A 27,985-nucleotide genomic window follows, 5' to 3' on the forward strand; every position below is an offset into this window, starting at 1 on the left:
ATGCCCTTGGTTATGTAAAGCCTGGGAAAACAAGAAGTTATACTCAAAACTTGTCAGCATTCATTAAAAGATGAAAAGATGATGAGCCATTTGGCAAAGATTGTTTCTGTTTGGGTAAATTGGAGTCAACTCATTTAAGTTGGATTCAGAAATCACTTTCAAAGAAGGTAAGGTTGCTGATTTCACCCTTGGCCCAGTCTCATAAGAGCAACTTCTGCTTCCTTTCTTTGCACTGCTTGGCCGCCAGCCTGCAGAAAAGGATTCCGTTGACAGCTGGAGCTGCCTCCAATGGCTGCTCATCTCCAGTTCCCTGGATGTGGGCCCTGAGTCAGAGAGCGCAGGTAGAGAAGAAGCAGTTCAATCGCCCATGGCTGGCCCGCTATGGGCAGGCTGCTGGGGTACGCTAGGTAAGAAGAAAAGGAGAATCTTGGGAGCAGGGCTAACCTGAGGCCAAGTAGAGAAGGGAGCAACTTCTCCTCAAACCACAGTTCAATGGTAGACTCAGTTATGTGGAATCAAGATGTCAGCAGGGCCACAAGCCCTCCAAAGACTTTTAATTGCCTCTTCTAGTTTCTAGTTAATTCTTGGCTTGTAGACACATCACCCCAACATCTGCCTCCATCTTCATGTGGCGTACTCTTCTCTGTGTGTCTGTGTCCAAATTTCTTTTTTCTTATCAGGACACCAGTCACGAAATTTAGGATCCAGTCTAACTCAGTATGACTTCATTTTAACTTGATTGCATCAGCAAAGAATCTATTTGCAGATAACATCACAAACACAGGTACTGGGGGTTAAAGTTTCAACATGTCTTTTTGGAGGACACAACTCAACAACATGACCCCCATGTAGGCAGACATCAATAATCGATCATGGGATTTTCTATGAAGCAGACCAGACATCACAGCTGTCCTGGCTGTACTCCCATGTATGCAGAGCCAGCACCTCAAGTGAAACCAATTTGCCGTCACAAGTCCCACTAAAGGAATGAGTTTGTAATGATGGCAATCTGGCATGTGGTAATGAGCTCGTGGGGAAGATGGCGCCAGCACGCTTCAAGCCTGGTGCAGGTGGCCTTCTATTCACTTTATGCATAAGGTGAGTCCTGCTGGGGAGTCGTCCTGGACAATTCTATTATCAGACCATCTCCTCCTTGGCCCAGCAGGTACCACAGCACATGATCACAGTCTTGGATCACAGGGGGAAAGGTCCTGCTGCTTTTTTCTGAGTCCACAATCCCCATGCCTTGTAGCATGGCCTGGTTCCAACTTCACTCCATGCATACATTTCTCCTCCCTCCACCCCCTGCAAACTGGAAATAGTGATACACAGCCATCTCACAGAGCTGTGGGGCAATTTAATTAATGTTTATAAAGCACTCTGAGGTCTTCGGACGAAAACTGCTGTGTAAGTGCAAAATTATTATTAGTTCTCAGCCTCCTGTCCCTTGGCTTCTGACATGGCTTTTGTTGTTCCTGAATGGGGGCCGCTTATGGGCTGTCCAGCTGGCTCTTTCAGGTACCTAGGCAAGTACATACACATTTACAGATTTTTTTTTCCCTTTGAAAAAAGCATTCCAACTCTGTGGGATGTCTTGAAGCTTTTCAATGTCTGAATTTCTCTCTACTTGTCTCTACTAAGCACTGTAATCTGCAAGCCTAGATTGTAAACAGGCTACTTTGGAAAAAGAGTGAGGGTGAAAATGGCCAATTTGAAGAAATGGCCCCTCTTATAAAGAAGAATAAAACAATACCTCCTTCTCATGCGGAATCTAAATGAACCACTAAGTGAGGTCTGTCTCCTTTGCCCAGAGGTATTCTGTACGTGTTTATGCACTGAAAGGAGAAAAGAATAGAAGATTTGCTTTCTGTGCCCAAGTTTTGCCTCCTTCCTTCACCCTAACTTTTCAGGAACCATGGAAACAAATACACCCCGCCTAGATGGTATTTTCCTGATAGTTCTTTGTTACCTAACTGTGTGCTTGCCTAGGATCCCATGGGAAGAATGAAATAAAGAAGCAGAGAAGAAAAAAGATGTATCTGTAAGTGAAAAGCCTTGTCTCTGAAGAAGAGAATGGGCTCGTGTGTAATTTCTCAAGCTTTGGGGCAACAAACAATGTTATATGGCACCATTTTCCTTTTCTCTAAAATGTATTCATACCCACCCCACATTTACCTTCAAGTCTCCCTTAATACAAAGTTTATCCTAATAGTTTGTGAACACCAGACTGTTCGTCAACCAACTACTGGAAGGTTTTATTTTTAAAAATCTCTAAGGAGCAATTATGTAACACGTAATCAGTTAAACCAAAGTACAAAGGCGTGGAACCAATGAAAGAAGCAAATGTTAGCTAGATAACTGTAAACACAGGAAAAAATAAACCTAAAGAGCTAGGATGATGCACCCCATGTTTCTTACATCAACCAATCACTGATTGAATATAGTATCAAATTGTAGAAGGGGAGACCAGGAATATGCTGTTGTGACAGGAAAGTTGAGGCAAAAGTAAGAGTAAAAATGGATAAAACCAGTTCTAATCATGTCCTATGACCGTAGCAGCCCTAGAGCCATATTAATTATATCCACGACTGTGACATACGGGGATGTTTCTTGTGGTCTAAGATGCTTATGTTCTTCCTGTTACGTAGAGGTCAAGATGCGAGGAGTAGTTTTTCTTTTCATTCTGTTATTTTAAAAAAGGAAAGGTGAAAAAATATTGAAAATATGCACAGCAGCTAGGATCCTAAGAAAACCCCGAACTACAAATGGAAAAGAACGTGTAAGAGCCAACTTGTATCCAACCTTCCTCTTCTCTTCCATTGATGTTGAGCTTCTTTGGGCTTCCATCTGTTTTCCTGCTTCCCATGTCCTACAGCTCTTTCATTTCATCTTTCGCTTCATTTTCTTGGTTATTGTCCTAGAAATGTATCTAATTACATGGCTCACCAACTCAGAGCCCTTCAACACTATCTCACTGTGCAAATTCTCTATAACTTGCCTGTCTTCCATTATTGCTTCCTCCCTACTTGGTCTGGGCTGTGGGTGCCCTATGCCTACAAAATCCCTCATGTGAGTCTCTGCTCCTGTGTGCTCTCTGTTTGCCTTAGAGACTGTGTCTCTGCCAGTCCCACCCCCCTTTCCCATTACTACCATTCAAAATCCTGCTTATCTTTCAAGTCCAACTTCAAATGGAACCAGTTCTTTAAAGCCTTTGACGTGCTTGCACATGAGTTTGGACTCTCCCATGTCATGTTTCTGTGTTCCCGCCATTCTTTGTATACTTCGCTAATGTTAGGTAAAACAAGTAGCTGCACACAGACAGAGCTCTGAGCTAATTTCTCCCTCCACTAGACTATAAGCTCCTTGAAAGGAAGGATTGTCTTGCTTTCTTTTGAGTATTACAGAGTCCCTACAGCAGTATTTCATCCAGAGTATATGCTCAGCAAATATGCTTATGTTTAATTTTACCCAAACACACACACACACACCCCACAAAGGCAGGTAGTAGAATTTTAATTTCTTATGCAATTTAAAGTGAAGACTAGAAAATAAACACATCTAGGCTTGGGACGACAATAAATAGCTATAATAGACTCTGACCAAAGAACTGATTGATTGCATCTTACCCACCAGTTAGATCATATCTGGCTCTGCAAACAAACAGTTGCAAAATTATGAGGGACAACTGTTGCTGAATTAAGCAAACAGCTTCTATCCTACGATTTTTAGGCCTTTTGCTATTTTTACATGGGAAAGATGGAAGTATTAAACAATTAGCCAGTTAATGCAGCCAAATAAAGTTGCCAATGAGGAAAGAGCAAGGGAACCAGGCTGAATTGTTCTGAGACTCCTGACTCTGATTGTGCCATGGGGTCAAACACATGAGCCGCATGTGCTCTCTCTGTGTCCACATTTCTTCTGCAAACCCAGCACATAATCGGGCTCTATTAGGTTCTGTGAGTGCAGCTCAGTGTTTTCTATAATGAAACTTGCTGAGAATTATTATGAAAACAAAAACCACAGGCCTTCTTTGGGAAGGATGTGGAGTTCATCTTCATGTCTATAACCTTGCAACGTCACAAGGTTAAATTATTATAACTGTAGATCTAATTCCACAAAGGAGGGCGCTGAGAACAAAGGTTTCCCTAGCAGTGAAGACAGAAAAGTAAATATGGTCCATGATGATCTATCCTCCTCTGAAATATGTTGATAGTCCTCAATCAAGGCAGTGGAAAACATTCACTCTTCCTGATAAATTATATCCTCCCTACACAATCTCTCTCTCTCTCTCTCTCTCTCTCTCTCTCTCTCTCTCTGACAGACACACACAAAATTTCTCTCTCTCTCTCTCTCTCTCTCTCTCTCTCTCTCTCTCTCTCACACACACACACACACACACACCTTTTCTTATACCAAATATTAGGTGTGAAATGTTGCATCTATCTGATCTCACATTTTCATCATGTTTTCCGTTTCAGACAGTCTGAACCAATGAAGGGCTGCCCCCGCCCTAGTCTTTCATGTACTGTAGTTCTAACAGCCATGAAGCATTTAGTTTCACTGTGGAGTAATCCTCTGGAAACAACATGACTCACTAAATCAATTAGTTCTTTTTCACAAAACCACTTTGTCTGTCATAGACTCGTGGTTGCTGTCACTTTCTCTGTTGTCTTTTTCTTCTTTCTTGCTCTAGTATTAATCGAGGGCTTGCCATTTGTCAGACATTGGGCTAAGCTCTTAGATATATTATTTCATTTAATCCTCCCAACAAAACTATTAGGCAGATACTATTTTTATTCTAAAGATCTGCCAACTAAGGCTTGGAGAGATAAGTACCCTGCCCAAGGTGGTAAAACTTTAAGGTGATGAAGCTGGACTTCAAACCCAGCTGAATAAGAACTCTCTGAGCTCTAAATTACCGCGTCAAATGGTCTCTCGAGCACTTTTGGTAAAGCATTAGAAAACAGAATCTGTTCCACTGAAAGGGACTCTACAGTTTTTATAGACATTTTATGAGCATCCATCTTCACAAAGAGCCATTTTCTAAAGTAGCTTCACTTATGATGTTTTCATAACTGTTACAACCACTTGAACTAGCTTCTTTTTCTTACCATTTTGGGGGTAATGGACCTATCTGAGCATCTTGAGTGAAACCCATGAATCCCATGTTCAGAGCCCCTGATCTTACACACCCTTCTCTCCATTCCTCCCACCTGCGGTCACGCGTATGGTAAAGCTGATCATGTACTACGTGTTGGCAATGCAAGGTAAGGATGGATTCAGGAGCACCTTTGGGAAGAAGGGGGTGCCATTTAATAGAGGTCTACCTGTCATAAACGTCCTCCTGCTCAGAGGGAAGGACTCAGCCAGTCTTTGATCTTTAGCATTTCACCTAGGTTTCAGGTTCTCAAACTACTTTACAGACATCTTAGCACTCATCCCAAAGACTTATAGTAGTTTTAAGTATAAAAAAGAAAAACATCCCCTATTCACAGGCATATATTTCATAACACAAAAGCTGTGATAAAGAAGCAAAACCCTAAGTCAATCTGGCATTCCTTTTACTCTCTAATATCAGTGTGGGCAATGCACACACTACTAAAGGGGTAAAGTCTCTTTGGAAAATAAGTAGGGAAAGAGCCAAATTTGATTGAAATAACAAACAAACAAACAGAAAACCCCCCACAGCAATTGCCAAAATATCAGTGTAACATTTGTGAACTCCATTTTCCCCACGGCCCAGCGGCTCCTAAGTGTCCATGTCTTGGAATACTTTTGGCTGGTACTTCAGGAACCAAACACTGAACTGGCCTCCTCACTTCCCCCAAAGGAATTCATACAGAAGACTACGGGAAAATCTCCTGTACAGATTAATTTTTTTTTTTTTTTGGAACAACTGAAACCATGAAAAGTAAAAATCATTCTCTCCTGCCCAGGACACCACTGTAATAATACGAATAATGACTCTACTCAATGAAGTTCGAATTTGTATAGTGCTTTATACTTTTTCAGAGCATTTTCACACACATTGTTTCCATCAACTCATACAACAACCTTTGGGCATACAACTGAGAAAGCAGAAACCATAGACTTTTGCCCAAGATCATACAGCTTGGTAGTGGGACAACTCGGGCTAGAACCCAGATTGTGTGATTGGTCCAGCATTGCCTTCCTGTCACTGATAGCTCTCTGTCCCTTCATCACACTCTCTGACATATTCTCACTTTCCGTATTCCGGTTGCTTGTCAGTTAGCAATGATATCTAACTGTAGACATAGATTTCAAAAGGACAAAAAACACAAATCCTTCTTGGACAAGCATACATAGAGATATAAAAATAAATGTGGGACTCTTCTTTACTGCTTCTTTAGAGAGGACTTGCCCAGATGAAAAGGCCCTATTGGGGAACAGTTCATCGACCTGTTTTTTCTGTGTACACATAACACTCCTTAGTAATAGCAGGGCCTTCACGCCGGGAAATTATTTGCTAAATATTTCCCACTGTCTCACAGCTTGGCCTGTCAATTTCTCCCAGATATAAAACATCTGGGCTAGTGCGAGAAAACACAGCAAATTCGAAGAGATGTTTCTCAGATGTGGAAGAGGACAGCTGTCCTCAAGAGTCTGTCACAGGGCCAGCTCTGGCGATTCATATTTCCCAAAACTCTTTTCACCGGCATCACACCATAGCTTTCAGATGACTGAAAAATTTCAATCAGGTTGACCAGATAGCTGAACAAAACGCTGAGAAAGTAGTGGTGAAGACGTAGCAATGGAGAGCACCCTGCAGGTGGCCCCATGCTATGTGGTCATGTAATGGTTTTCAAAGTCCTGTTCACAAAGAGTGGGGTGGGATCCATTTTCAGGTGTTTCAGTCAGATGCAGGACTTCACAGGAAGGCACCACCTTGGGTGTGGGGCACATTCTTCTCTTGTCCTGTGTGACATATAGGCACACCGCTGAGCCCTTTAGGAGAAACAACCTGCAGAAATCCTGCTCATACTACTTCTGTTTTGTGAAGAGTCACTGGCTCTAAATGCTTGTTTGGGGAGGCGACTGGGAGAAAAACTCGTTCCAGGCCAGGTTTAGAAAAATCTGGAAAAATACTCTGTTGCCGTGCAAACTTCTGAAAAATAAAATAAGAGGTAAGTTGAGAAGTGAATAATTGGAAAAATGCCTCAGCTGTCACCTCCATTTAAACTCCATTCACTAAGAGCTGCCTGGACAGCTTATTCTGGGACCTCTCGTTACACTGGCTACCTCCCTCACTCTAATGAGCTTGAACTATGTCACTGGTATCTCTAAACTCTGACCAGGAGATGCACTGATTACAGGCTGGCACCATTTCAAGCCCCTACGTTTAGTTAACTGTATGGAAAAATCAGTGCCCATAGAAACACGCATTTGCTAACAAGAAATTAAAGTCACTGATTTTTTAAATTTACTGCCTAGTAATTCTAATTCTCTTATGTGCAAATAACTCTAAAGACAAAAGTGGAAGCGCCTTGATGGTAGGAACCATGTCTTACACTTCTCTATATCCCTACCAGAGCCCAGCTTAATGCCTGTACACAGTCCACGCTCATTGGAGTCTTTTGATTGACCGACGTCTAAAACAGCAATCAGAGAGAAGAGTGCACGGCCAGAGAGGCAAGCAGGGACCCAGTGAGCGGCAAGAAAGAACCCCAGCATAGCTCCTGGGTGAGATCTGTCCTGGTCGCAAAGTAACCAGCCCTTCCTGATGGTATTGAGACATAGGAGGCAGATCACTTCCTAGTGGGTCAGGCCCAACACTGCCCTGCTCCCCTACAAGCTCTGTCAGCAGCCATGCAGAAGGAGGCTCAGGGTCTTTAAGCTGCAGCTGACTACCAATAGGTCAAGGGCACTGGCCAGCCACCCCTCACCCTAGGACACTCCCTGTGCACCCCACTGCATTGGTTTCTCGGGGTGAATTCTCAAGAAGTGGCTGGAAGTAACAAAACCAAAGGGGAGAACCCGGAAGAGGAAACAGTTCAGGGTCAGATCAAGGACACTGACCTATCCCTAAGTGGCTGGGCTGCTCACTTGCCTATGGGAAGAATGCTGTCTCTGCTCAGGGTGGGGGATGGTCAGTGTAGCACTTTCTGCCTCTGTAACTACAAGGCCCTCTGGTGCTTGAGGAGGATTCTGTGGCATTTCTCAAACTTCCTTCACATATCCTTACTTCATCTTCTCTTCACAGTACTCTGTGCAAAGCCACGGTCCGGGAAACAAGCTGGGGTTTGCTATAACGATTCCCACAATCTGGGGGCCTCAGGCAGTCCAGAGCTCAGAGAATATCTCTCCCCATTATTAAATGATCCACACTATCTACAAAACATATGCAGATTTGTGCCTCAGGTAAACTTTTAATACTAATAGAGGTTTTAAAAAGGATAACTTACACAAGTGAAAACGATGAGTGTCAAGTAGAAAACCACCAGAGCCAACAGCAGTACAATCTCCGCTCTGTAGTTCTCTTTGCGCTCCTTGCGGCATCCTTACAAAAAAAAAAAAAAGAAAAGTAAAACATGAAGCCATTTAACAGGATTTCTCTACCATACTAAAGAACTAAGAATGCTTTGTCCTTGCCTTTTAAGTCCTACTTGTCTCTCATTCCTGCCTTCATATCTGTGTCACCAGGAGAACGAGTAATGACAGCAGTGACGGTTGGGTCTGCAGCTGGCATTCACTCTCACTCTGTATCCAGCTGTGTGCAATGGGGTTGACATACAGCATCTCACTATATCTTCCAAGGCAGGTCCGAGTAGCCCCATTTTACAGAGGAAGGAGTTGAGGCTCAGAAAGGCTGAGGGACAAAGGCAGGTGGCAGAGCCAGGAGTCTGGTCCGGGTTTATTCTGCGGCCCGTCTGCCTTCATTTCAAATGTCCAGTGTCTCCTGGCTTTGATTTTGCCTTCCCATCAGATGAAGCGCCATTTGTTAGCAGTTCTATAACCTAATGTCATCAGTGTTGCGTAGCACGCTGCGTGTCCTCACCTCAGGAGGATAGCAGGACTATGAAACAGGCAGGTGAGCTGCCCGGCTATTACTGATTTAGCAGACAGGTTTTTGTTGAGTCGTTCAAGCTCCTCTACCTGGGCTGACAGCGAGGGTGGGTGGGCTACAGAGGCTGTGGTCGCAGCACTCTGGGAGGGCAAGTGCAGGAAGAGTGAGGCCTGTGGCCCAGGAGGGGACATGGCAGAGACAGCCTCTCCCCGCTCAGGCATGACATCCAATGTGCTGTTTGGGAAAACAAGTTGCTAACTGAGTCTGCCTGAGGGCCAGGCAGGAGTCAGTGGCATGCAGATGACCGGGGTGGGGCTCCTGAGGGGGCCTCAGATGGGCCTCAAGAGAGCTGGGCTGACATTGGGCTCAGAAGTTCATGCAATAGTCTAGGGATGGATTCTCACGGGGGTCTGTGACTCAAGAAAAGAAAGTTTGAGAGCCATTATCCTAATGGTTCCAAACGTTTATTGAGCACTCAGGTCTACCTCACGCACTGCAGTGTGCATTTTAGTGCTCTATCTCATTTAACCCTCACAACAAGCCTATGTTGTAGAAATTACTATCCCCACTTTGGATGAGAGAATTGAGGCTCAGAGTCAGAGATTTACCCAAGGTCACACGCTAACGGATAGCACAGCTAATATTTGAACCAGATCTAAGTGACTCTAGAATCTGACCACTTAACTTCTGGGTAACGTGTAGGCCTTTGACGAGGACAGGAAAGAAAATTAGCTTTCTTTCTCATTTCCTCCCCGCTCTTCCCTGCTAGGCGGCTCTCATTTCTCATCCACATGAATAATATTCATTGAGGGCCTACTGTGTGCCAGGATACAGCAGAGAACGAAGCAGAGAGTGTAGTATGTCAGGTATAGTAAGTTCTACAAAGACAAACAAAGCAGGGTAAAGGGCTAGAGACTAAGAAGGGTATAAGGGGTGTGTGTGTGTGTGTGTGTGTGTGTGTGTGTAACAGTGAATCAAATCCACTCACCCCTAAATAGTGATTGTGTTCTTATGAATATAAGAATATTATCTTGAGTAAGAGTCCCTTCAGATACCCGAAAAGAGAAAGTAGCTATTGAACAAATTCAGGGACTCTATGACAACATGTTTGTCATTTCAAGCCTCAGTCACTAACAAGAATTGGGCAAAAGTCAAATCTAAGGCATATTTTAAACTACATAAAGAAGTTATAAAAAAAAAATCCACGTTGATCATCTTTGCCTTGACACTCGAGTCTTGGTGTTACTGCACAGAGCAAAAATGTGTATTGTCACTGGAACATTAGTTTCTTGCTGTACTCTTTTTCTTTGGCCTGAGTTGAGGTATTGGGAAATAAACTCCCCATCAAGTGGGAAGGAAATGCTATTCTCATGTTAAAAGGGTGGAAATATGAAGCAACTCCCTTAGGCCAGGTTGGAAGGCCCCAGAGGAGCAGAATAATACAGTTGTCTGGTGTGTGGGGACTACACAATTCTCCATCTCCCAAAAATTAGCCTTGGATGTTTTCCATTTGTCCCAACGGGCTCTGACATGATAAACGGCCAGTTTATTGTTTGGCTACATTTGGCATCCATCCCAGTCAGGCTGGGGGTAGATCCGTCCTAATAAAAGAAAAAGTTCTGACATTCTTGCAGTCGACTTTAGCTTTGAGCCACAGATGTGACCCAAAGCTTCTGAGTTAAGGCTCCGACAGAGAGGGTGGATTTTAGGACCTACAGAAAGTGCACACGCATTTTGGCGAGAAAACAGGTACAGCAGAGCACCTTACCTGTCACTTTCAAGATCACGGTGCCACTTTGGTTTCTCTGCCCTTCCGGCGCCACCAGAGTACATCTGTATGTCCCCGAGCTGCAGCTGGTAGTGTTTCGGATCTTCAGGGCATACAGCCTTTCGCCGGGGCGCTCGGAAGAGCCCTTCGGCTCCTCCTGGTGATAGTTCTGCAGGGCTTCCTGGGGTTCCTCGATCTTCTCTTCACCGCCCTCCGTAAGCTGTTAAGAAAAAAAAGAAATCCTATTGCATCGTGCTCTCCTGGGGGACCTCCAAGCATTGGGCCTCCACACCGACGGGCTACCTCTTGCTTTCATCACATCCATCCTTCACATTATTTTAAAAACAAGATGTTATGTGGATGTGTGACCTTTGGGGGAGGAGTAGAGAATCTATGAAAATTCTGTAGACTACATCTTGTTTTTTGAAATGAGATCAGGAATGCATGTTCTGATTCTTCCTATCCCGTCTTCTACTTGACGTAAAGGAGAGAGTGTTGCTTGATCACCACACTGGGATCAAGTGTGTGAATCCCTCTGAATCCCATTTTGTTGCTCGTTGCTCTATGTTAAATGTTCTCTTGTCTTCTTCAGACACCAACTCACCCATTCACTGATTCTTACTGTTGTATTCCAGCCTTTTATTTGGAAACATTCCTAAGTCTGTTAAGATCATTGCCAGACAACTCAACAAGAAAACACAGAGGAGCAGACGAGCAACGCCTCCCATAAAGATCACCTTGTTCTTCAACGACTCACACGTGTGTGGTCATCCGCGTTGTCGCAGGATGTGCCCCACTTACGCTCTCTACTAAGGTAGGAGACAGGTGACAGTAGTGCCACGTGGAGATTTTGTGTCAGATCATTTGTAGTCATATCAAGATACACATGACAGGACCGTTACAGCTTGTCATTGTACTGAGCACAGACCAGCCTGATTCGGGTAGACGCCAAATTTAGCCAAATGCATCAGGCTGGTTTTCTTTCCCTGAACTATTTTTGTGACTCATTGTTGGCGTCTTTCCATCATCCCCTACTTCAAAGATCAGGCACACATCACATTCACCATCAATTCTCCTTTGCCCCAGATATATCTTCAATTTGCCTCATTAGCTTGCCCATTGCTCCTCCACTGAAATGTTTTAAAGCTTCTAAAACTGATTTACACAAACAGTAAGGAAGTCACTTGTTTCTGTGTTCATGGGCAGCCCTTACCCCTTTGCTGGGTGCCTGGGTGCCAGCAGGGAGCCTGGAATACAGTGGCATTGTAACAGCACCAAAGAGCCACCTTAGGGGAAGACACAGCGTGATCGGGCTGCAGGCTGCTGTGTGTCCCTGCACCTGCCAATGTTTCATCTGCTGCTCTGGAAGCATCTACAACTCCTCCTTCTCAATAGGGAATCAGTTCAGGGATAAGGAATCGGGGCAACAGCCAGGGAGGCACAGGCAGCTCAGGAAATAAACACACACACACACACACACACACACACACACACACACCCTCAGTGGTTGGTTTCTGCTTAGTTTGTTGAGTTAGGGAACACGCCACAAAGTCTCTAGAAAGCTCAGGTTCCAGCCTCCACAGCCTTCGCTGGGCGGCAGCATTGCCGTTTGCTGGGCTGCAGGGACATCTGGTGGCAGATTTATGGCTCCTGCAAGAAGCCCTGCTCCATTCACGGCCAGCATGGGGCTGCTAAGACTAAGGGCTTTTCTCAGGCAGAGTCTAGGAACACAAATCCCATTTCTTGACGTTTCTTCTTGTGTTGAAAGGCTCCTTCCCAAATAACCAACCATCTACATCCACACTAGGACCTTCAGGTGTTCAAAAATAAAGTTTAAAACAAAAGGGCTGTGTGGCAAGGAACCTTAGAAAAAAACTAAAGACATTCAACAACGGATTCTAGAACATGCCTAAGATAGCCCAATTTTTCCCTTTACAAGACTCATTAAACCACAAACTAAGACCTCATCGTGTGCTCGCCCCTCTCCCCTCCCCACTGCCTGCAGAGGTCTTCCCTCCTACCAGGGCTTTGGGTGGGCCAAGCACCCAGGTCCATCCAGGGCCAACCCTTCAGAGATTCCCCACCCCACCCCCACCCCTATCCCCACCCCCACCCCCAAGGCCAGTATGAACTAATCAACTCAGCCAAGTCTCTGCAGTCTCCACCTTTTCTAAATTAACCTCCAAATGTGTTCAACTCAGATTTCTTTCTAATAGATTTCCCTGGAACTGTTTGCTAGAAACCCCTGCATCTGAAGAGATGGAAACTCAGCTGCAACAATCACTTTGAGATGATCTACCTGTGATTTTCTCCTGTGGGGACTCCTCGCCCATCCAGTGACCCCGCCCTCAGCTCAGAAAGGCCTGTCTGAAAGTCAAGATCAAAACTCCTCCGAAGCCCTCTGGAGCTGGTGGAAACATAAACCGTTGCGCTTATTTACATAGAGAGGGCCCCAATATCATGCGGGGAACCTCCAAAGCCAATATGCGCCCACAATCAGAACTGGCTGGCAGTCACCTTCTGCCTATTTGCAGAAGAGAATTCATTTTGAAAATCAGTAGCAACAACAACAAAAAGTAGTTTACTTGACGGTCAGAGTTCCATGGTCCCCTAGCAAAACCTCCAGCAGCCCCTCTAGTTATGTTCAAATGGCAAAACAAAGGCAGGGTGAGATCGTGAGGACAGAAAGAAGCAAGGGAAAGGCAGAACAGAGAACCCCAAGGCGACCTGCAGAATTTTGGCCACCACAGCCATCGATGGGTTCATAGCCAAGTATTTCAACTTTCATGGGGTCATCTTCCAATGGCCCCTTCCTGAACCTTCTTGAAAGACCCAGAGAACTAGGAAAACTATTGGCTTAACCTGGGAAGTCTTCCCACAGTAATAAAACAGCTATCTTTATCTGATAACTCACTACAACAAAAGGAATCTGCAAATTCACACAACTTCCTGGAAATATTTCATAACCCTCCCCCTGCTTCAAGCTGTGGGTACAGATACTTCCCATCCCCCTTTCTTCTTGTTATTTTAAGATACACCTTCTCACGTGACTCTCTCTGGGGAATCTGGGATTTGCCTACAGCTGCAAAACTCCTTGAAGTTTTTAAGTTAATGCTGCATGCTGAGAATGGGTTTGGGGTACTACGTGGCAGTACCAAGAGACATTTTATGCAGAAGTCAAATCATTATCTTCTGCTGTGGGGCCCAAATAGCCATCACAGCGCAGATCAGGTGAGTTCACTGGGGCAGGCCTGTTCAAGAACCAAAGGAGCATTTCAGGAAAATGGAGTTAGAGCAAAGGGACCTTCCTCAACTGTGCTTTGCTGTACCAGTCCTTGTAAACATTTCAGCTGGCACAAAATCAACCACTGGCAAGAATGGCTCTTTGAACATTTCAAATCTAAAAAGTATTGCATTGCCTCTCTGCAAAAGCATTTTAGGAAATAGTAATTTGTAACAAAAGGAACCCTCAGATTCATTCACAGCCAAGCATAATTGACAGGAACGATTTAATGCATGCTTTAGAATGCTAATATTGTAGTGTGTTAAACCACAACACGATTTGGGCAAATTATTTCCTCAAAACACACATCCCAATTATGCTTCAAAAATCCACACTCCCTGTATTAACTGTTATGCTGACAATTCTATCTTTTTGATTGATTTAGGAAAAGGGCGAAATACAGGACATCTCATTTCCAGAAAGCCTATGGACTTTTGACTTGTCTCAAGGCCTCCAGTTAGACTAAATAATTTAAATACCACATTCTTTCTCTAAAATGTCAATCTGACCTTAAGGAAATCACAAGCCCTGAATTAAAATAAACTCTCTTTAATTTGCTGAATACTATATCAATGAAAGTACTAATTTTAAGGGCAAGTGAATTAAGTTTTTTTTTTAACCGATGGACAAATTTGAACGAAAATGAAAGAAATCAAGTAAATAATTAAATATGACTGAAACTGAACCAATATTTCAGTCAAAAACCCTATTGTGGAAAGTGTTTTTTTCAAGTTTACATAATATTATTCAAATATAATATATGCTAACCTCCTAGATTACCATATTTGAATATAAAAGGACAATAGTACCACTCCTATGGCACAGAAAGAATTTTTTTTTCTTTCTTTTTAGCATGACTAGGGTATTTGTTTATTTTTCAAAAGACTATTTCACATTAGTCTCCATGTTTCTTTTTTATGCTACAGAAAGAATTTTGATCACAGACTTGAAATCCAAATTTATCGTACATGAGATCTGTTAAGAATGTGATAGGGAACTAAAAGAAAAGGAAGAGATTTTTTTCGAGGGGCAATGTGTATGTACACACATACACACACACGCACACACACACGGTGCCAAAAAAATGTAGACACATTTTAAGAAAGGAAAACTGTATTAATATTGTAATACTCAGTATATACCAATAACAAAAGATGAATACAAGTCACGTTTGACTTCTGCAATTACAAGAGGTGCTCAGAGTAGTTGCCTTCAGTGTCCAGACACTTCTGATTATGGTGAACTACTGCTTGAGCAACGCAGACCGAAGTGTCCACTTACCATATTTCCCCAAAAATAAGACCTAGCCAGACAATCAGCTCTAATGCGTCTTTTGGAGCAAAAATTAATATAAGACCGGGTCTTGTATTATATAATATAATATAAGACCAGGTCTTATATTATAGTAAAGTAAGACCAGTTCTTATATTAATTTTTGCTCCAAAAGACACATTAGAGCTGATTATCCGGCTAGGTCTTGTTTTCAGGGAAACATAGTATATACATTTTTCTGGCACTCCCTGTATATGTAAATATTTAATTAAACAATCTGATTAAATCGATTTAAAAGTATGAATTTGAAGTATTTAAAGGTGTATCAAATTAATCTGATATATTCCAATCACATTGAACAGCTTTTTTTTATTGCATTTTTCGTGCACTAACATTCATGTACCTTGGTTTCTAACTCAATTAAAGTGTCAATATAATCGTCATTCATCATAAAAACAGCTCTTTATAATGTGCAAAATAGTGTGGCTTGGAGGTTGATGTCATAATGAGGGTAGGATGTAGGCACATTAACATCGTTTTTTTCTAAGTGTAGTTTTATTGGAAAAAATGATTTTCCACTTTGAAATTTACTGGGTCTAACAGACAGATTTGGATTTATGGCTGTTAACAGAGTCATGAATATGGCAGAAGCAATATAATTAAGAACACAGACTTTCGAGCTGGAACCAAACCCTAGCCTCACCATGACTGGTTCTGCACTAGGCCAACTGCCTGAACAGCTCTCACAGGCATCCTTTGCTCGACAGAGATGGGGGGGTTAGCCCGTAATTGTATCTCAAACGTTGGTGTGAAGATACCTAAGATGATGGAGGGGGACATATAGCATAGTGTCAATCATACAGAAAGCCCTAAAAATGTTAATACTCTCTTTTCTTTTCATAGCCAAGGTTGCATTCGGCATTGTAAATAGTTCCCTGCACACAGGAAATATTCAAAAAGTATCTGTTGAATGAATGAGTGAACTTCAGAAACAATGAGAAAGTTATAAGGGCACTGGCCTTGGAATCAAAAGGTCCAAAGTCAAGTCCCAGCTTCTCCATCAGTGAGCAGGGTCGTCTTTGGTAAATCACTTCACCTTTTCTCATCTGGAACTGACTCTCATTTTCTCATCTGGAACTATCATACTTACCCCGTGGGGTTATTTGAAGCCTCAAATGAAAAAACACATAAAAGTGGTGTGTGACTGATCATGTCGGTAATAGAAATTGTTATATCTGATAGCTTTCCACTCCATTCATTTAGTCATTCATTCATTTATTGCTGGTAGGTCTAGTTTCCTCTCTGGCAAAGTTTTCTAGAAGCCCCAATCTCTGCTCTAGAGAAGAGTTATTTTTCTACTCATGATGTCTCTAAAACAGCCACAACACTCTGAGTTTTCTAAAGCACTACCCTAACGTGTCACAAACCCTTGGAAGGTAATGGTAGACCACTCATTGTTCATGCCAACCATTCTTCTTCCGTTAGCATCTTGTGGGTCCTGCTGGACCTGCCAGGGGCATGCTTACAGCTGAGTCCGTGTCCTTCACAGGCCCTACATCTCGTTCTAGAGGAGGTACTCTTAACTCAAGACGGACATCCGTGACCAGATAAACTAGTTCTAATGGACACATGACCCAATCAAAGCCACTTAAGTATAATCAGACATTTGTTGAGATATTAGAAGATAGGCTAAATCTTTTCCTTTGATCCTGGGATGACATACAAGCCTGCAGTTATCAGCTACCATGTTACGGCCATGTGGAGGCTGATAATAAAACCAGCATGAAGGAAGGAAGAATTGAGAGAGAAAAAGACATCAAGCCTTGAGGTTATTCATAAAACCTCAAGATCTAGCTGGATTTGTTTCCGAGGGCTGCCATAACCAAGTACCATAACTTGAAACTACAGAAATTTATTCTATCAGTTCTGGAGGCCAAAAGTCCAAACTCAGGTATTGGGAGGGCCCTGCTCTCTCTGAGGGCTTTAGGGGATAATCTGTTTCATGCCTCACTCCTAGCTTCTGGTGTCACTGGAAACCCTTGGCGTTCCTTAGTTTGTAGACAGATTACTGCAATCTCTGCTCCACCTTCACATGCTGTTCTCCCCATGTGTGTGTGTGTGTCCATGTCTCTGTTTTCTCTTCTTTTAAGGACACCAATCATTGGATTAGGACCCACCTAACCAAGTATGACCTCACTTTAACTGGGTTACATCTGCAAAAACCCTATTTCCAAATAAGGACACATTTACAAATACCCAGGATTGGCACTGAGACATATCTTTTTGTGGGACAGAATTCAATCCTCAACACCAGCCATCAGTGAAGTGTAAACTATACTATGATTTTTAAGAATCTTTTCCATTTCAATTGTATAAACCAATATATTTATCCCCTTTTATTTAAGCTAGTTTTGATCAAGGAACAAGCCTTCACAAATGAGAGTCCTAACTGACAGGGCCACTGTGCACCATCCCATAGATAAATGTGACACATGGGGGCTATCTCCACATGGCTCCAGCCTCTTGGCCAGTCCTGCTTTGTCTCTCGGGCTCACATGCCTCCATCTCCTCAGGGAACAAGACATCAGGGCCTGATTTGATTCAGCATCTTTGCTTCCCAAGACTGACCCAGTGAGTCTGGTCCAAGGTGAACATGGTTTATGGTAACTAGCATCCTTATTTTCCCACAAATTTTCCCAAATGGACCAATTTTCCCAACTAGACCACTACCAGCTCATTTGGAATGTGTCTTCTCTTGGAGAATTGGCACAAGCACATTCAGTAGACTAGCTGGTGCTCCAGGAAAATACAAGTGACATTAACAAGCCCTGGGCTCTTACGCCTATACCAGCACTACATGACACACACAGGAATTTTACCCACGTACACCCCGGTGCAAAAACAAAAATCACAAATATGCTCATGGGTATAAAGGAATCTTGGGGAAGTACTTTAGTCTAGGTCTGGTTTGAGCTAAGGACTGTTGGTAGAAAATCTGGGGTTATCGCTGGAGTAGCCAGGAAGGACTCATCATGGAAACAGTTTTCGATGGAGGAAGTACTTTTTAGGTAAGTGAGTCTCTTTTCAGTCCTACCCTACATGAAACCTTCCCTTACGTCACTGAGACCTTTTAACTTCCTCTTCTTTGTGTAGTGACAGAGCCAGTGCTGAACTAAGATAAACGAGTCCTCATATGATCCAGGTTCCCCCTTTTATTCATGGAAAACAAGTGTTGGCTTTTTTTCTATTTAACTCTCTGCTGCCTTTTTCCTCTCTACCCTCTTCCAAGCCGAAAGATATTAGCAACTGTTTTGTCATTGTCCAAAACTCTCAGTGACCCAACCTTCTAATCTAGCTGAGACTTCTACTGCCCTCTGCGAGGCAGCCACATTCTGCCTTGCCCACCCTTCTGTAGAACCACAAGAAGAGGGTGGGTGACCAAGAGGGAAAGGGAGTAGCTCATGCACGTGTTCCAGTCTTATTGTGTTAACCTGATGGAAGTTTCACTGTAAAGAAGATTCATCTTCTCAGATGCATCATATTCTGTCTTTCACCACCAGTAATACGCTTTTCTTTTGACATGTTTTTCATTATGTCATCCTTTGCTTAAAAACTGCCGAAAGGATACAGCTCAAGCCGTTATGGTTTGGCATTCAAGGTTCTTCACAATCTGTTCCCAGCCTCCTTTCTAGCATTACCTCTCAGCCCTCTGCTGTATAATTCTCCCTCTAGGTCACTGTTACCCATCAGTTCCCCAAAATGCTTACGGATTCCTGCATCTGGCGAAAGTTCTGTGTTGATCGTGGGATGACCAATGCCAGGCCCAGGACTTGGCACCTATTTGGGACTTAGAATTACTTATTAACTAGTGAAAGTGTAAATTTGAGAGACATCTGAAAACCAGTTTCACGTCTTTCATAGTTTGAACAGAGCCCATAAAAGTGATTCAACCAGGTCACGTAGAAGTGGTGCCAATGGGGACGATCTGACTTTTCTTTGTTGTTAATTGCATATGTTGTTTTCTCCTTTCAATGTTTTAGTGCTTCTGTATTTAATGTACAAATGTTTCCTTTTTTCCCCTAAAAGTACATTCTTAAATCTCTCTTACAACAGATGGCATTCCAAAATGAAGGAAGTGAGGGACACACATTGTCTCCTTCATGGGTCCATCGGGGTCTGTGGCTGCACAGATTACATCACCCAGGCGATCCATCAACTCCAGCCCCTCCCCTCCTACGGCACTCTGCTCTCCTCAGGGCCCCCTTGCTCTGTATAGTTCCTTACCACACAAGATGGTAGAGGCAGCAAACACAACTCTGCTGGATAGGAGACTAGCAACGTACATGGAAGACAGCTTCATAAAGCATCAAGGACAAGAAATATCTGTGTGGTAAAGTAGTCTCATGGAAGCCATTAACCTGCTCTCCCACAGAGCCCTTAGCCCACAGGAGAGCCCATGATTTGCCACAGCTGGGCTCTTCTAAAATAGATTTCAAGTCTGATCTATTCTCTGAAATCATAGTCTTACTTCCGCTTTCTCCCTTCCTTTGGAAGTCATCTTAAAAAAGCACTTGTCTTGTGATGCATCTCTGTCCTCACCCCCGCAGTGTCACCCAGAGATGAACTATATATCCTCTTTCATTATGGATTAACAGGTTGTCAGGGCTCCTAGCGTGATAAAACATGGTAGTACATCTTCCTGAAAAACAACCACTCATTATTATTAGTTGCAAACATCAACCATGCCCAAGCACTCCATCCAGCGTCATTTTGTCCCTCCAAACCTGGTGCACCTTCATTAACAAGAGTGTGAACCCAATGATGCTCGGTATGAACAGATGTAGCACTTTAATGGATGTTCTTACTCCAGGCGAACAGGGCGTTGTGCTATATGCTCTTACTCTAGAATCTAACCCAAGGTCACAGTCAATGAAAGAAAAGTGCTGGACCAAAGTCGATTTGCATATTTTCTCAAAATACCTCCCCAAAGAACCATAATCTATTCACAACTTTAAAAGCTAAAGTTGTGATCTACTGTATTCACTTTTTATTTCTCCTCAATCACTCTCTCTGTGCTGAAATGTACAATATAGGGAGGGATGAGAGGAAGACCCATTGTTGGATCCCAGAGGAGGACATCAGTCCACAGAAAAGTAAAGTTGGGTTAACAAGAATTGGGCTATCCCTACCCACTCTTGGCTCCACCTTGAACCCGCCCCCCCCCCCATGCATGTCTTTATTAAGCCGCCTGTAGTCCCCCTGACTGTACTGTGGAAACAGACTAAAATGGACACTGTTTCCTCCCAACTAACCCTAATATTACAAACACTGATACGGACATGGTCTCCTTGGAGTCTTTTAGTAAAAGGCACGTGACAGACACATGGTTTACTGGGTCCTTTTGTTAATCACAAGTAATCAGTGCCAACAGGACAGTGGCAGGGTGCTCTGTGGTGCCGGAGAACTGAGTGGTAAATGGGATTTTAAATTGTGAGTCATTATAACTGTAATTGTGATATGCAGAAGGCCTGCAAGACTGTGATTCAATCTGGCAGACAATGAAAACCCACACTCTAAGGGACTCTGCTGTACTTGTCCAGCAACCCATGACTGTGCAAAGAGGTTTTACAAACCACACTAGTGATAATACAGGGAGGTGACATGAGCTAGGCAGGCCGCGGTCACCAGGTTTAAATTCCTCACTTTATAGCTACCTCTCTGCTTCACTGAAACATTTTGTAAGAAAGTATTATGTGGGGCAGCGGGACATGACAAGATAAGGAATCCTCTGTCAAACGAAGTATTTCACTATTTCACCACTGGCCTTATTTCCAGAACACTCTATCAATTTTTGTTGTACAAGCACAATCGATGCAAAAGGATAATTACTGGGTTGGAAAATAACAAATACCTACAGAATATGCTGAAAACCCTTTAAAAGTACTTGAAGGAACAATGCATATCATTTTCAAGGTATCTGAGTTAGTTCACTGGCATAGCATAGTTCTCCTATTCACCCTATCAATCGGTTTACTTCTTTAAAAATAACAACTATGGTATGATTTTTCAATGACTCTATTCCATGGACCAACAGAAGAAAAAAAAAGAATGCAAAGAGACTGCTGTCTTTCTTTTTTTAAACAGAGGTTTGAGAGATCTTCAGGGTAAATCATGTAAGAACCATGTGCAATAAACAAGCACATATATTACAGAGTTACATTATCAGCTGACATACAAGGAGAAGCCGAAGGTTAATTGCCATGGTTTACTCCATCATTCAAAGTAACCTTGTGCAAGAAGATTTAACTTGACAACTGTTTGAACTTTACAGTCTGAAATTTTATCTACTTGTTTGATGAGTACTTTTTAATTACTCCTTTAGGGGTATTAATATTGTTTTCTTTTTTTAATCACTCTCTGAAAGGAATAGTGGTTTCATGTTTTCCCCCTTCTTTAGGATAACTAAGTCCCTGCCTGGCCAGCCCAAGGACACTTTCACTTTCTTTACCTTAAGTAACTAAGGGAGAAAACAAATATCAAGATAGACCTCTAAGAACTCAGGCTGAGGAATCAGACTGCCTGATTCAAATCCCAACTCTACCAGTTAGTCAGCTGTGTAACCGTGAGCAGATTACGTATCTCAATCCCCAAGGCTCTGTTACCTCATCTGTAAGGTAGGAATAACAGTAGTACGTCTTGGAAGATCCACTGGAAGGATTAAAACAGCTAATGTATGCAAATTGTTAGTTCAGCACTTGGCAGATGGTTAGCATTCAAATAATACTGTGTTACAATTATTTTTGTTTAAATACTATTGTGTTTATAATGAGAACAATTTCGGAAATGCTGTGTTCTCTGATCCCACAGTAACTAAGGCGGAAATGAAGCAGGAATAATAACAAATCTACTTTCATACACAACACCATGCCCCCAGGCCGTAGCACCACTGCCACTGTGCAGAACTCACCAAGTGAACAATTCACTGAGCACCTTTGCAATTAACAGGGCAAACACTGGGTGCCACTCAGAATACACAAAAGTGGTGGTACAGCCCTATCTGGTGAGAGAGGACACACACACACACCCCTAACTGTTATCTTGTTCAATGGCCATATACATGTGCTGGTTCTCACAGCATCTTTTATGGCAGGCGGATGAGAACACCACATTAGAGGAAAGCCACAAATGCAGAGATATGCTTCAAAGTAAGATGGCATATCGGTGAGAGCCACAGAGTAAGGCCTCTGTGGCTTAAACTGGAGGTGCTGTTGTAGCAGTAACCTCATTAAAGGGGGTGAGCAAAGGACCAGTGACAGCAAACAGTGGCGGCTGGCTTTGCAATGCCATCAGAACTCCAATCTTAGAATCTGAAAACGTTCCAGTTGAGAGGAAACCTTAAAAAAAAAACTAAGTACGACTCATTTTCTCACAGTAGGGTCAATGTTGCTTGTTCACACACGTGTGGACGCCGCGCATGCCCCCTCACGGACTCGCTCCTTGCTGGAGCTCTCCTGACTGCCAGCGGTAAGGGAAGTAGCCAAGAGCACTCCAGAAAGGAGATGACTGACAGATAACCACCACCTACACAACAAGCCTAATTGCCTCTACCTCTCAGTTCTTCCTTTCAAATTGCCCACTCCCCCCGCCACACACACACACACACACACACACACACACACACACACAAATTGATGAATACACACAAATTGATGGTTATAAAACACCAAAAATCAGAAATCCTCCTGTCCAATGGTCCAAATCTGCCCTAGCTGCTTTCTCCCTGGCCACAACCACAGCTGGGCTCCAGAATTCACCCAAAGAGGGTCTCTGCCCTTCTAAAACGTCTTATACGGGTCATTCCCCATGGGCCACCTTTGAAGGCAGGAGAGGACTGAAGAGTCAGGAACAAAATCTAAGTGCCCAGTACCTGGGTGCGCATAGGCTTGGGGCGAGGGTAAGGGAGGCGTGTCAGAAGACTGAATACTTGGACTTCAGCAGGAGACGCCCCAACTCCCAGCCACAGAGGGTCGACAGCCCAAGCCAGGTATTTCCTGCCGCCTCCAATTGAGCCAACTGAACCCCATACGGCGGGCATCGCCGCGCTTACCTTGGCCCAGGAGACAGTGTAGGGGATCTGCGGGTACCGGGGGGCGGTACAAGGCAAGTCCACATCCTCTGAACAAGCCACGGTCATTTCCCACGCTGCGGGCGTCAGGCTGCAGGCTACAAGAGGGAGAGAGCTGCGTGAGCAAGCGAGGAAAGGGGGTGTTGCGGGGCGGTGGGGCGGTGGGGGAGGGAGGGAGGCCGACAGGCAGCCTCGGTACCTACCGCAGCTCAGGAGCAGGAGCTGGAGGCCGCGCGACATGGCTGGGGGCTGCTGGCCTGTGGCGCGCTGGCGCCGGGCGCGCTCTTTTACCCGCCGGTACCGGGACTTCCCCGGCCCAGGGGAATCCCCGCGGGCGGCGGAAGCAGGCGGTGAGCCCTCGGCGAGTCAGTAGCCACCCGGGCGTCCCCTTCCCCCGCCCCAGCGCCCGCCCCGCGCGCGTCCCCGCCCCCGCGCACCCTCCCGGGCGCCCCCAAGCTAGCGTCGCTGTTGCTCCCTGGCAGCAACGACAACAATCCCCGCGTAACGCCCGGCGCTTGGGGCTTTGCGAACCGCGCTCGCACGCGTGACACCGTTCCACTGACCCGCACAGCAGAGCCAGGAGCCATGCCAGCCGAGGCTTTTATAGCCTCTTCAAGGAGGTGAAACCAGATTCAGAGAGGTTGAGCAGCTTCCCCAGTCGCACAGCCTGTCCGTGGTGACGTCACTGGTGAAACCAGGTCCTCGGTCTCTCCAGATTCTGTGGTAACCAAAAACTCATTAGACTTCCCAAGGAACGTGGCAAGTCTGTAGTTCCTGGCTTCCTGCCGTCTGGCGTGGATTATCACTCAGTATCATCCAGTCTTTTAAAATTATTTCAAGAAAGGAGACCATCTCCTAGTAAAATAATAATTACACACAGAGAATTTGGGAGAAAGACAAAAGAAAAATCTAGAAGAAAATAGAAACTACCTATAATCTATCTAGAAGTAGTTTATGGTAACATATTTTAGTATCTTTGCTTCAGTGCATGGATAGATATTTTTGTCTACATACAACTTTGTAACCTACTTTATTTTAGTTTAATATTTTGCAAGCATTTGTACATCATTAGAAGTTTCCACAGTAACATTTTGTTGGCTGCATAATATTCCATCCTATAGTTGTACCATAATTAGAACCAATTAATGTTAGACGTTATTAGTCTAGTGTTTCTAGACCAACAGTGTTAGTGTCAGGTTGTTCCTTTAATTATTAATCACTAAGAGGAACTTTCATAGATAACCTTTGTTCTAATAGTGGTCATTTTCTCAGAATGAGTACCTAGAGGAAATTGTGCTAGGTCAAAGGGAATTTACAATTTTGTTAAATAATCCCAAATTATCTCTACTGAAGGGTCCTCAATCTATATTCCCACCTGCAATGTATGCGAGTGCTTGTTTTCCAGAACTCTTGCCAACATATATTGTTAATCCAACTTCCACCTTTGTTGGAATGTGGAATGGCGTCAAAGTGGTTTTAACTGACCCTTGGAAGTGGTTACACCAATTGATAGTCATACCATATATGTCACCAAGCTAACTTTTTTTAATTAGGATATCTTTAAGCATACACAGATAAGTTTAGAAAATAGAATCGAACATATCTATATGCAATATATTCTTAATAAAACATCTGTTCCTTGCTAGATCCCATACCTGGATATTTAAGCTTTCTTCTGATTTTTCACTGTTATAAACAATGTTGTATGAAGCTGGGGATATTCAAACCCTCTGGCCCAGCAATTCCACAACATTAGTAGATAGTTTTATGCTGACTTCCAAAGTGTGTATCCATTTACACTCCATCATCAGGGCTTGGCATCATCAGATTTCTGATTTTTAAAAAATTTTTACATGTAATGAGTGGGAAATATTAGTTCCTTTTTGTTTAACTTACATGACATTGATTACTAGGAGGGAGGAACATGTTTTCCTATGTTTCAAGGCCATTGGGTGTCCCTTTGAGGATTGTCTATTCATATCTTTGGCCTTTCCCATTGCAGCTGTTTATAAATTCTGGGCCAAATCCTTTCTTGGTTATGTGCATGCCAAATATCTTCTCCAAGCCTAAGGTTTGTATTTTTCACTTTGTTTATATCTTTAATGTACTTACAAAGATGTTTTAAAAATATTTTAATGCAGTCAAATGTGTTGATCTTTTCATTGATGGTTTGTGCTTCTGGTGTTGTGTTTAAGAAATCTTTTCCTACCCTGAAATCATAAAAACACTCTCCTTCATTTTCTTCCAAAACTTTTAAAGTCATGCTTTGTCATTTGTAAGTCTTTAATCCATTTAAATATGGTTTGATGTAGGGATCTAACTTATTTTTTCCATATGGATAACCAGTTGTCCCAATGCTGCTTGCTAAAAGTTCTTTTTTCTCCACTGATTTGAAATAATATCTTTGTTATATACAGATTTCCATATGTGTGTGGGCCTATTTCTAGACTCTACTCTGTTTCTCTCTCTGCTAATATCACACCTTCTAATTACTCAATTAAACTATAGTTAAGTCTTGGCTATGGTGGTGGAGCGAGTGAGACCTCCTCATATGTTGATCTTCTTCAAAATTGTCCTGGTGTTCTTGGTTCTTTGCTCTTCCTTATACATATTAGGATCAACTTGTGAACCTCAAAAACCTCATTTGAATTTTAATAGGAACATATTCAATTTCTATGAAAAAAATTGATATGAAAAATTTGACAATGAGTGGGAAATACTAGTTCCTCTGTTTAATTTACATGATATTGATTATTAGGAGGGAGGAACATGTTTTCATTTATACAAAAACTGCAGAAATATAACATTTTAGAAATTGATTCTACAAATCCATCAAAATTGACTATCTTTCCATTTACTTAGATCTTCAAGAATGTTTAAAAGTTCTTACATAAAAGTTTCTATATTTTTTGGTAGATTTATTCCTAGCACTTTTATATTTTTGGTTGCTATTTCCACATGTACTGTGTATTTTTCAAACTATATTTTTCTAGCTGCTCATTGCCACTGAATAAAAATTTACGTTTGTATAGCCGGTGATCTTGACAACCTTTCTTATTAATGTTAACCATTTGTTCTTATACTCTGCATTAAGACACTTTTGTAGTCATAAATTATTCAGAGGGTTTTTCCCACCCCCCAAACATCCAAATACATGGTTTGGTTTTCACTGTTGCTCTTGTCTAGCAATTGAGGATACTCAAGGACATGGTCTGTATGATTCTTTGCTGCTTAACAAGAAATGCTTTGTGGTCATATGTGATCTTTTGGTCAATGTGTCATGTGTTCTTGGAAAGAATGTGCATTCTCCTTATGGGTCTCTGATTACACTTGCTCATTGTGTTGTTCAGGTCTATATCTTTACTAAGATTTGGTCATCTTAAACTTTAATTACTGAAAGAGATGTGTTAAAATCCCCCAGTGACTATGCTTTGAAATTTTATCAACTTTTTTCTTCATAGAACGATGCTATGTTTTAGGTGCCTTCAAGTTATTATTATATCTTCCCAGTGAATTGTTCTTTTTGTCTTTATTTAGTGACATTTTTCCCCCTAATATTCTATTTTTGCTTCCAATACAACCTTTTCTTCTCTAATTATAACCACACCACTTTATTTGGGCTAGTAATTTGCTGGTATTTTCTATATTTTTACATTCAACAATTTTTTGTCCTTAAGTTCTAACTATGTCTTTTTTTTAGCACACAGTTAACTTTTTCTAATTCAATACAACTAATGATCTGTCTTTCTAATTGAGAGTTCAATTTTACCTTTTTTCTGAATTCTGTTACATTTGAATTTCTTTCATCTTGTTTCATGCTTTATACTTAACCTCTAATTCTTTTTTCTTTCTTACATTTAGTTAATATTGACCAAATATTTCATATTTAATGGTGTTTTCTCTACTGGTTAGAAAATTATACACACAACTTCTCATCTTAAGTGATTACCTTTACATAATTTTTAATAAGCATAGTTGATTTAATAGTCTAAAGTTAATCAACATTGCCATCTTTCTCCCCAAAATGCCTGAATGCCTGACTCTGCTCATCTCCTGCCCGTCTTACATATTATTGTGACCAGTGCCTTCATTCCACCATGTTTTTCTACTCCTCAATTTGTGTTTTTTATATTTGAAATATGTGTTCAACTCTATCTAAATCATACATCTTATTGCTGCTTTTTAGGGTCAATTTCTTCTGAAGTACATTCTTGGGTAATTCTTTCAGCAAATATCTGTTAGTGGTAAACACTCTTCATTTTCATTTGTCTGAAAATGCTTATTTTGCCCATATTATTAAATAATTCAGTTGTAATGTAAGTTGGTTATTTTCTCCAGTTGGAATATGTTATTCCACTGTTTTCTTGCTTCTGTTGTTGCTATTGCAAAGTTCTGGACAATTTGACACTCATTCCTTTGAAGGCAATGAGTCTTTTATGTACAAATGCTTCTGAGATCTTGCCTTTCTATTTGGTGTTGTTTTAGCTATACTATGTTGTGTCAGTAGAGAAT

The 27,985-nt window shown here is 42.4% G+C and overlaps 1 protein-coding gene across 3 annotated transcripts; it reads right to left on the reverse strand.

Annotated features, from left to right (window-relative positions):
- Positions 1–5,979: 5,979 nt before the first annotated feature.
- On the reverse strand, positions 5,980–24,182 carry CD83 (CD83 molecule). Of its 3 annotated transcripts, none has more exons than XM_019743012.3 (5): positions 24,037–24,182; positions 23,456–23,571; positions 10,794–11,013; positions 8,424–8,518; positions 5,980–7,126 (listed from the first exon to the last, which is right to left on the reverse strand). In XM_019743012.3, the coding sequence occupies exons 2-5, from the start codon at positions 23,540–23,542 to the stop codon at positions 6,998–7,000; spliced, it is 531 nt and encodes a 176-aa protein (XP_019598571.3). In that variant the 5' UTR covers positions 23,543–23,571; positions 24,037–24,182; the 3' UTR covers positions 5,980–6,997. The 3 variants fall into 3 exon arrangements, with proteins under 3 accessions (XP_019598571.3, XP_074191302.2, XP_074191303.2); XM_074335201.2 differs by lacking the exon at positions 24,037–24,182 and adding an exon at positions 23,677–23,891 and having other exon boundaries at positions 5,980–7,123; XM_074335202.2 differs by lacking the exon at positions 24,037–24,182 and adding an exon at positions 23,677–23,884.
- Between the last annotated feature and the right edge of the window lie 3,803 nt (positions 24,183–27,985).

The sequence above is a fragment of the Rhinolophus sinicus genome, chromosome 14 (assembly GCF_057876585.1).
Source record: "Rhinolophus sinicus isolate RSI-liver-muscle chromosome 14, RSI-T2T, whole genome shotgun sequence".
Lineage (NCBI taxonomy): Eukaryota > Metazoa > Chordata > Mammalia > Chiroptera > Rhinolophidae > Rhinolophus > Rhinolophus sinicus.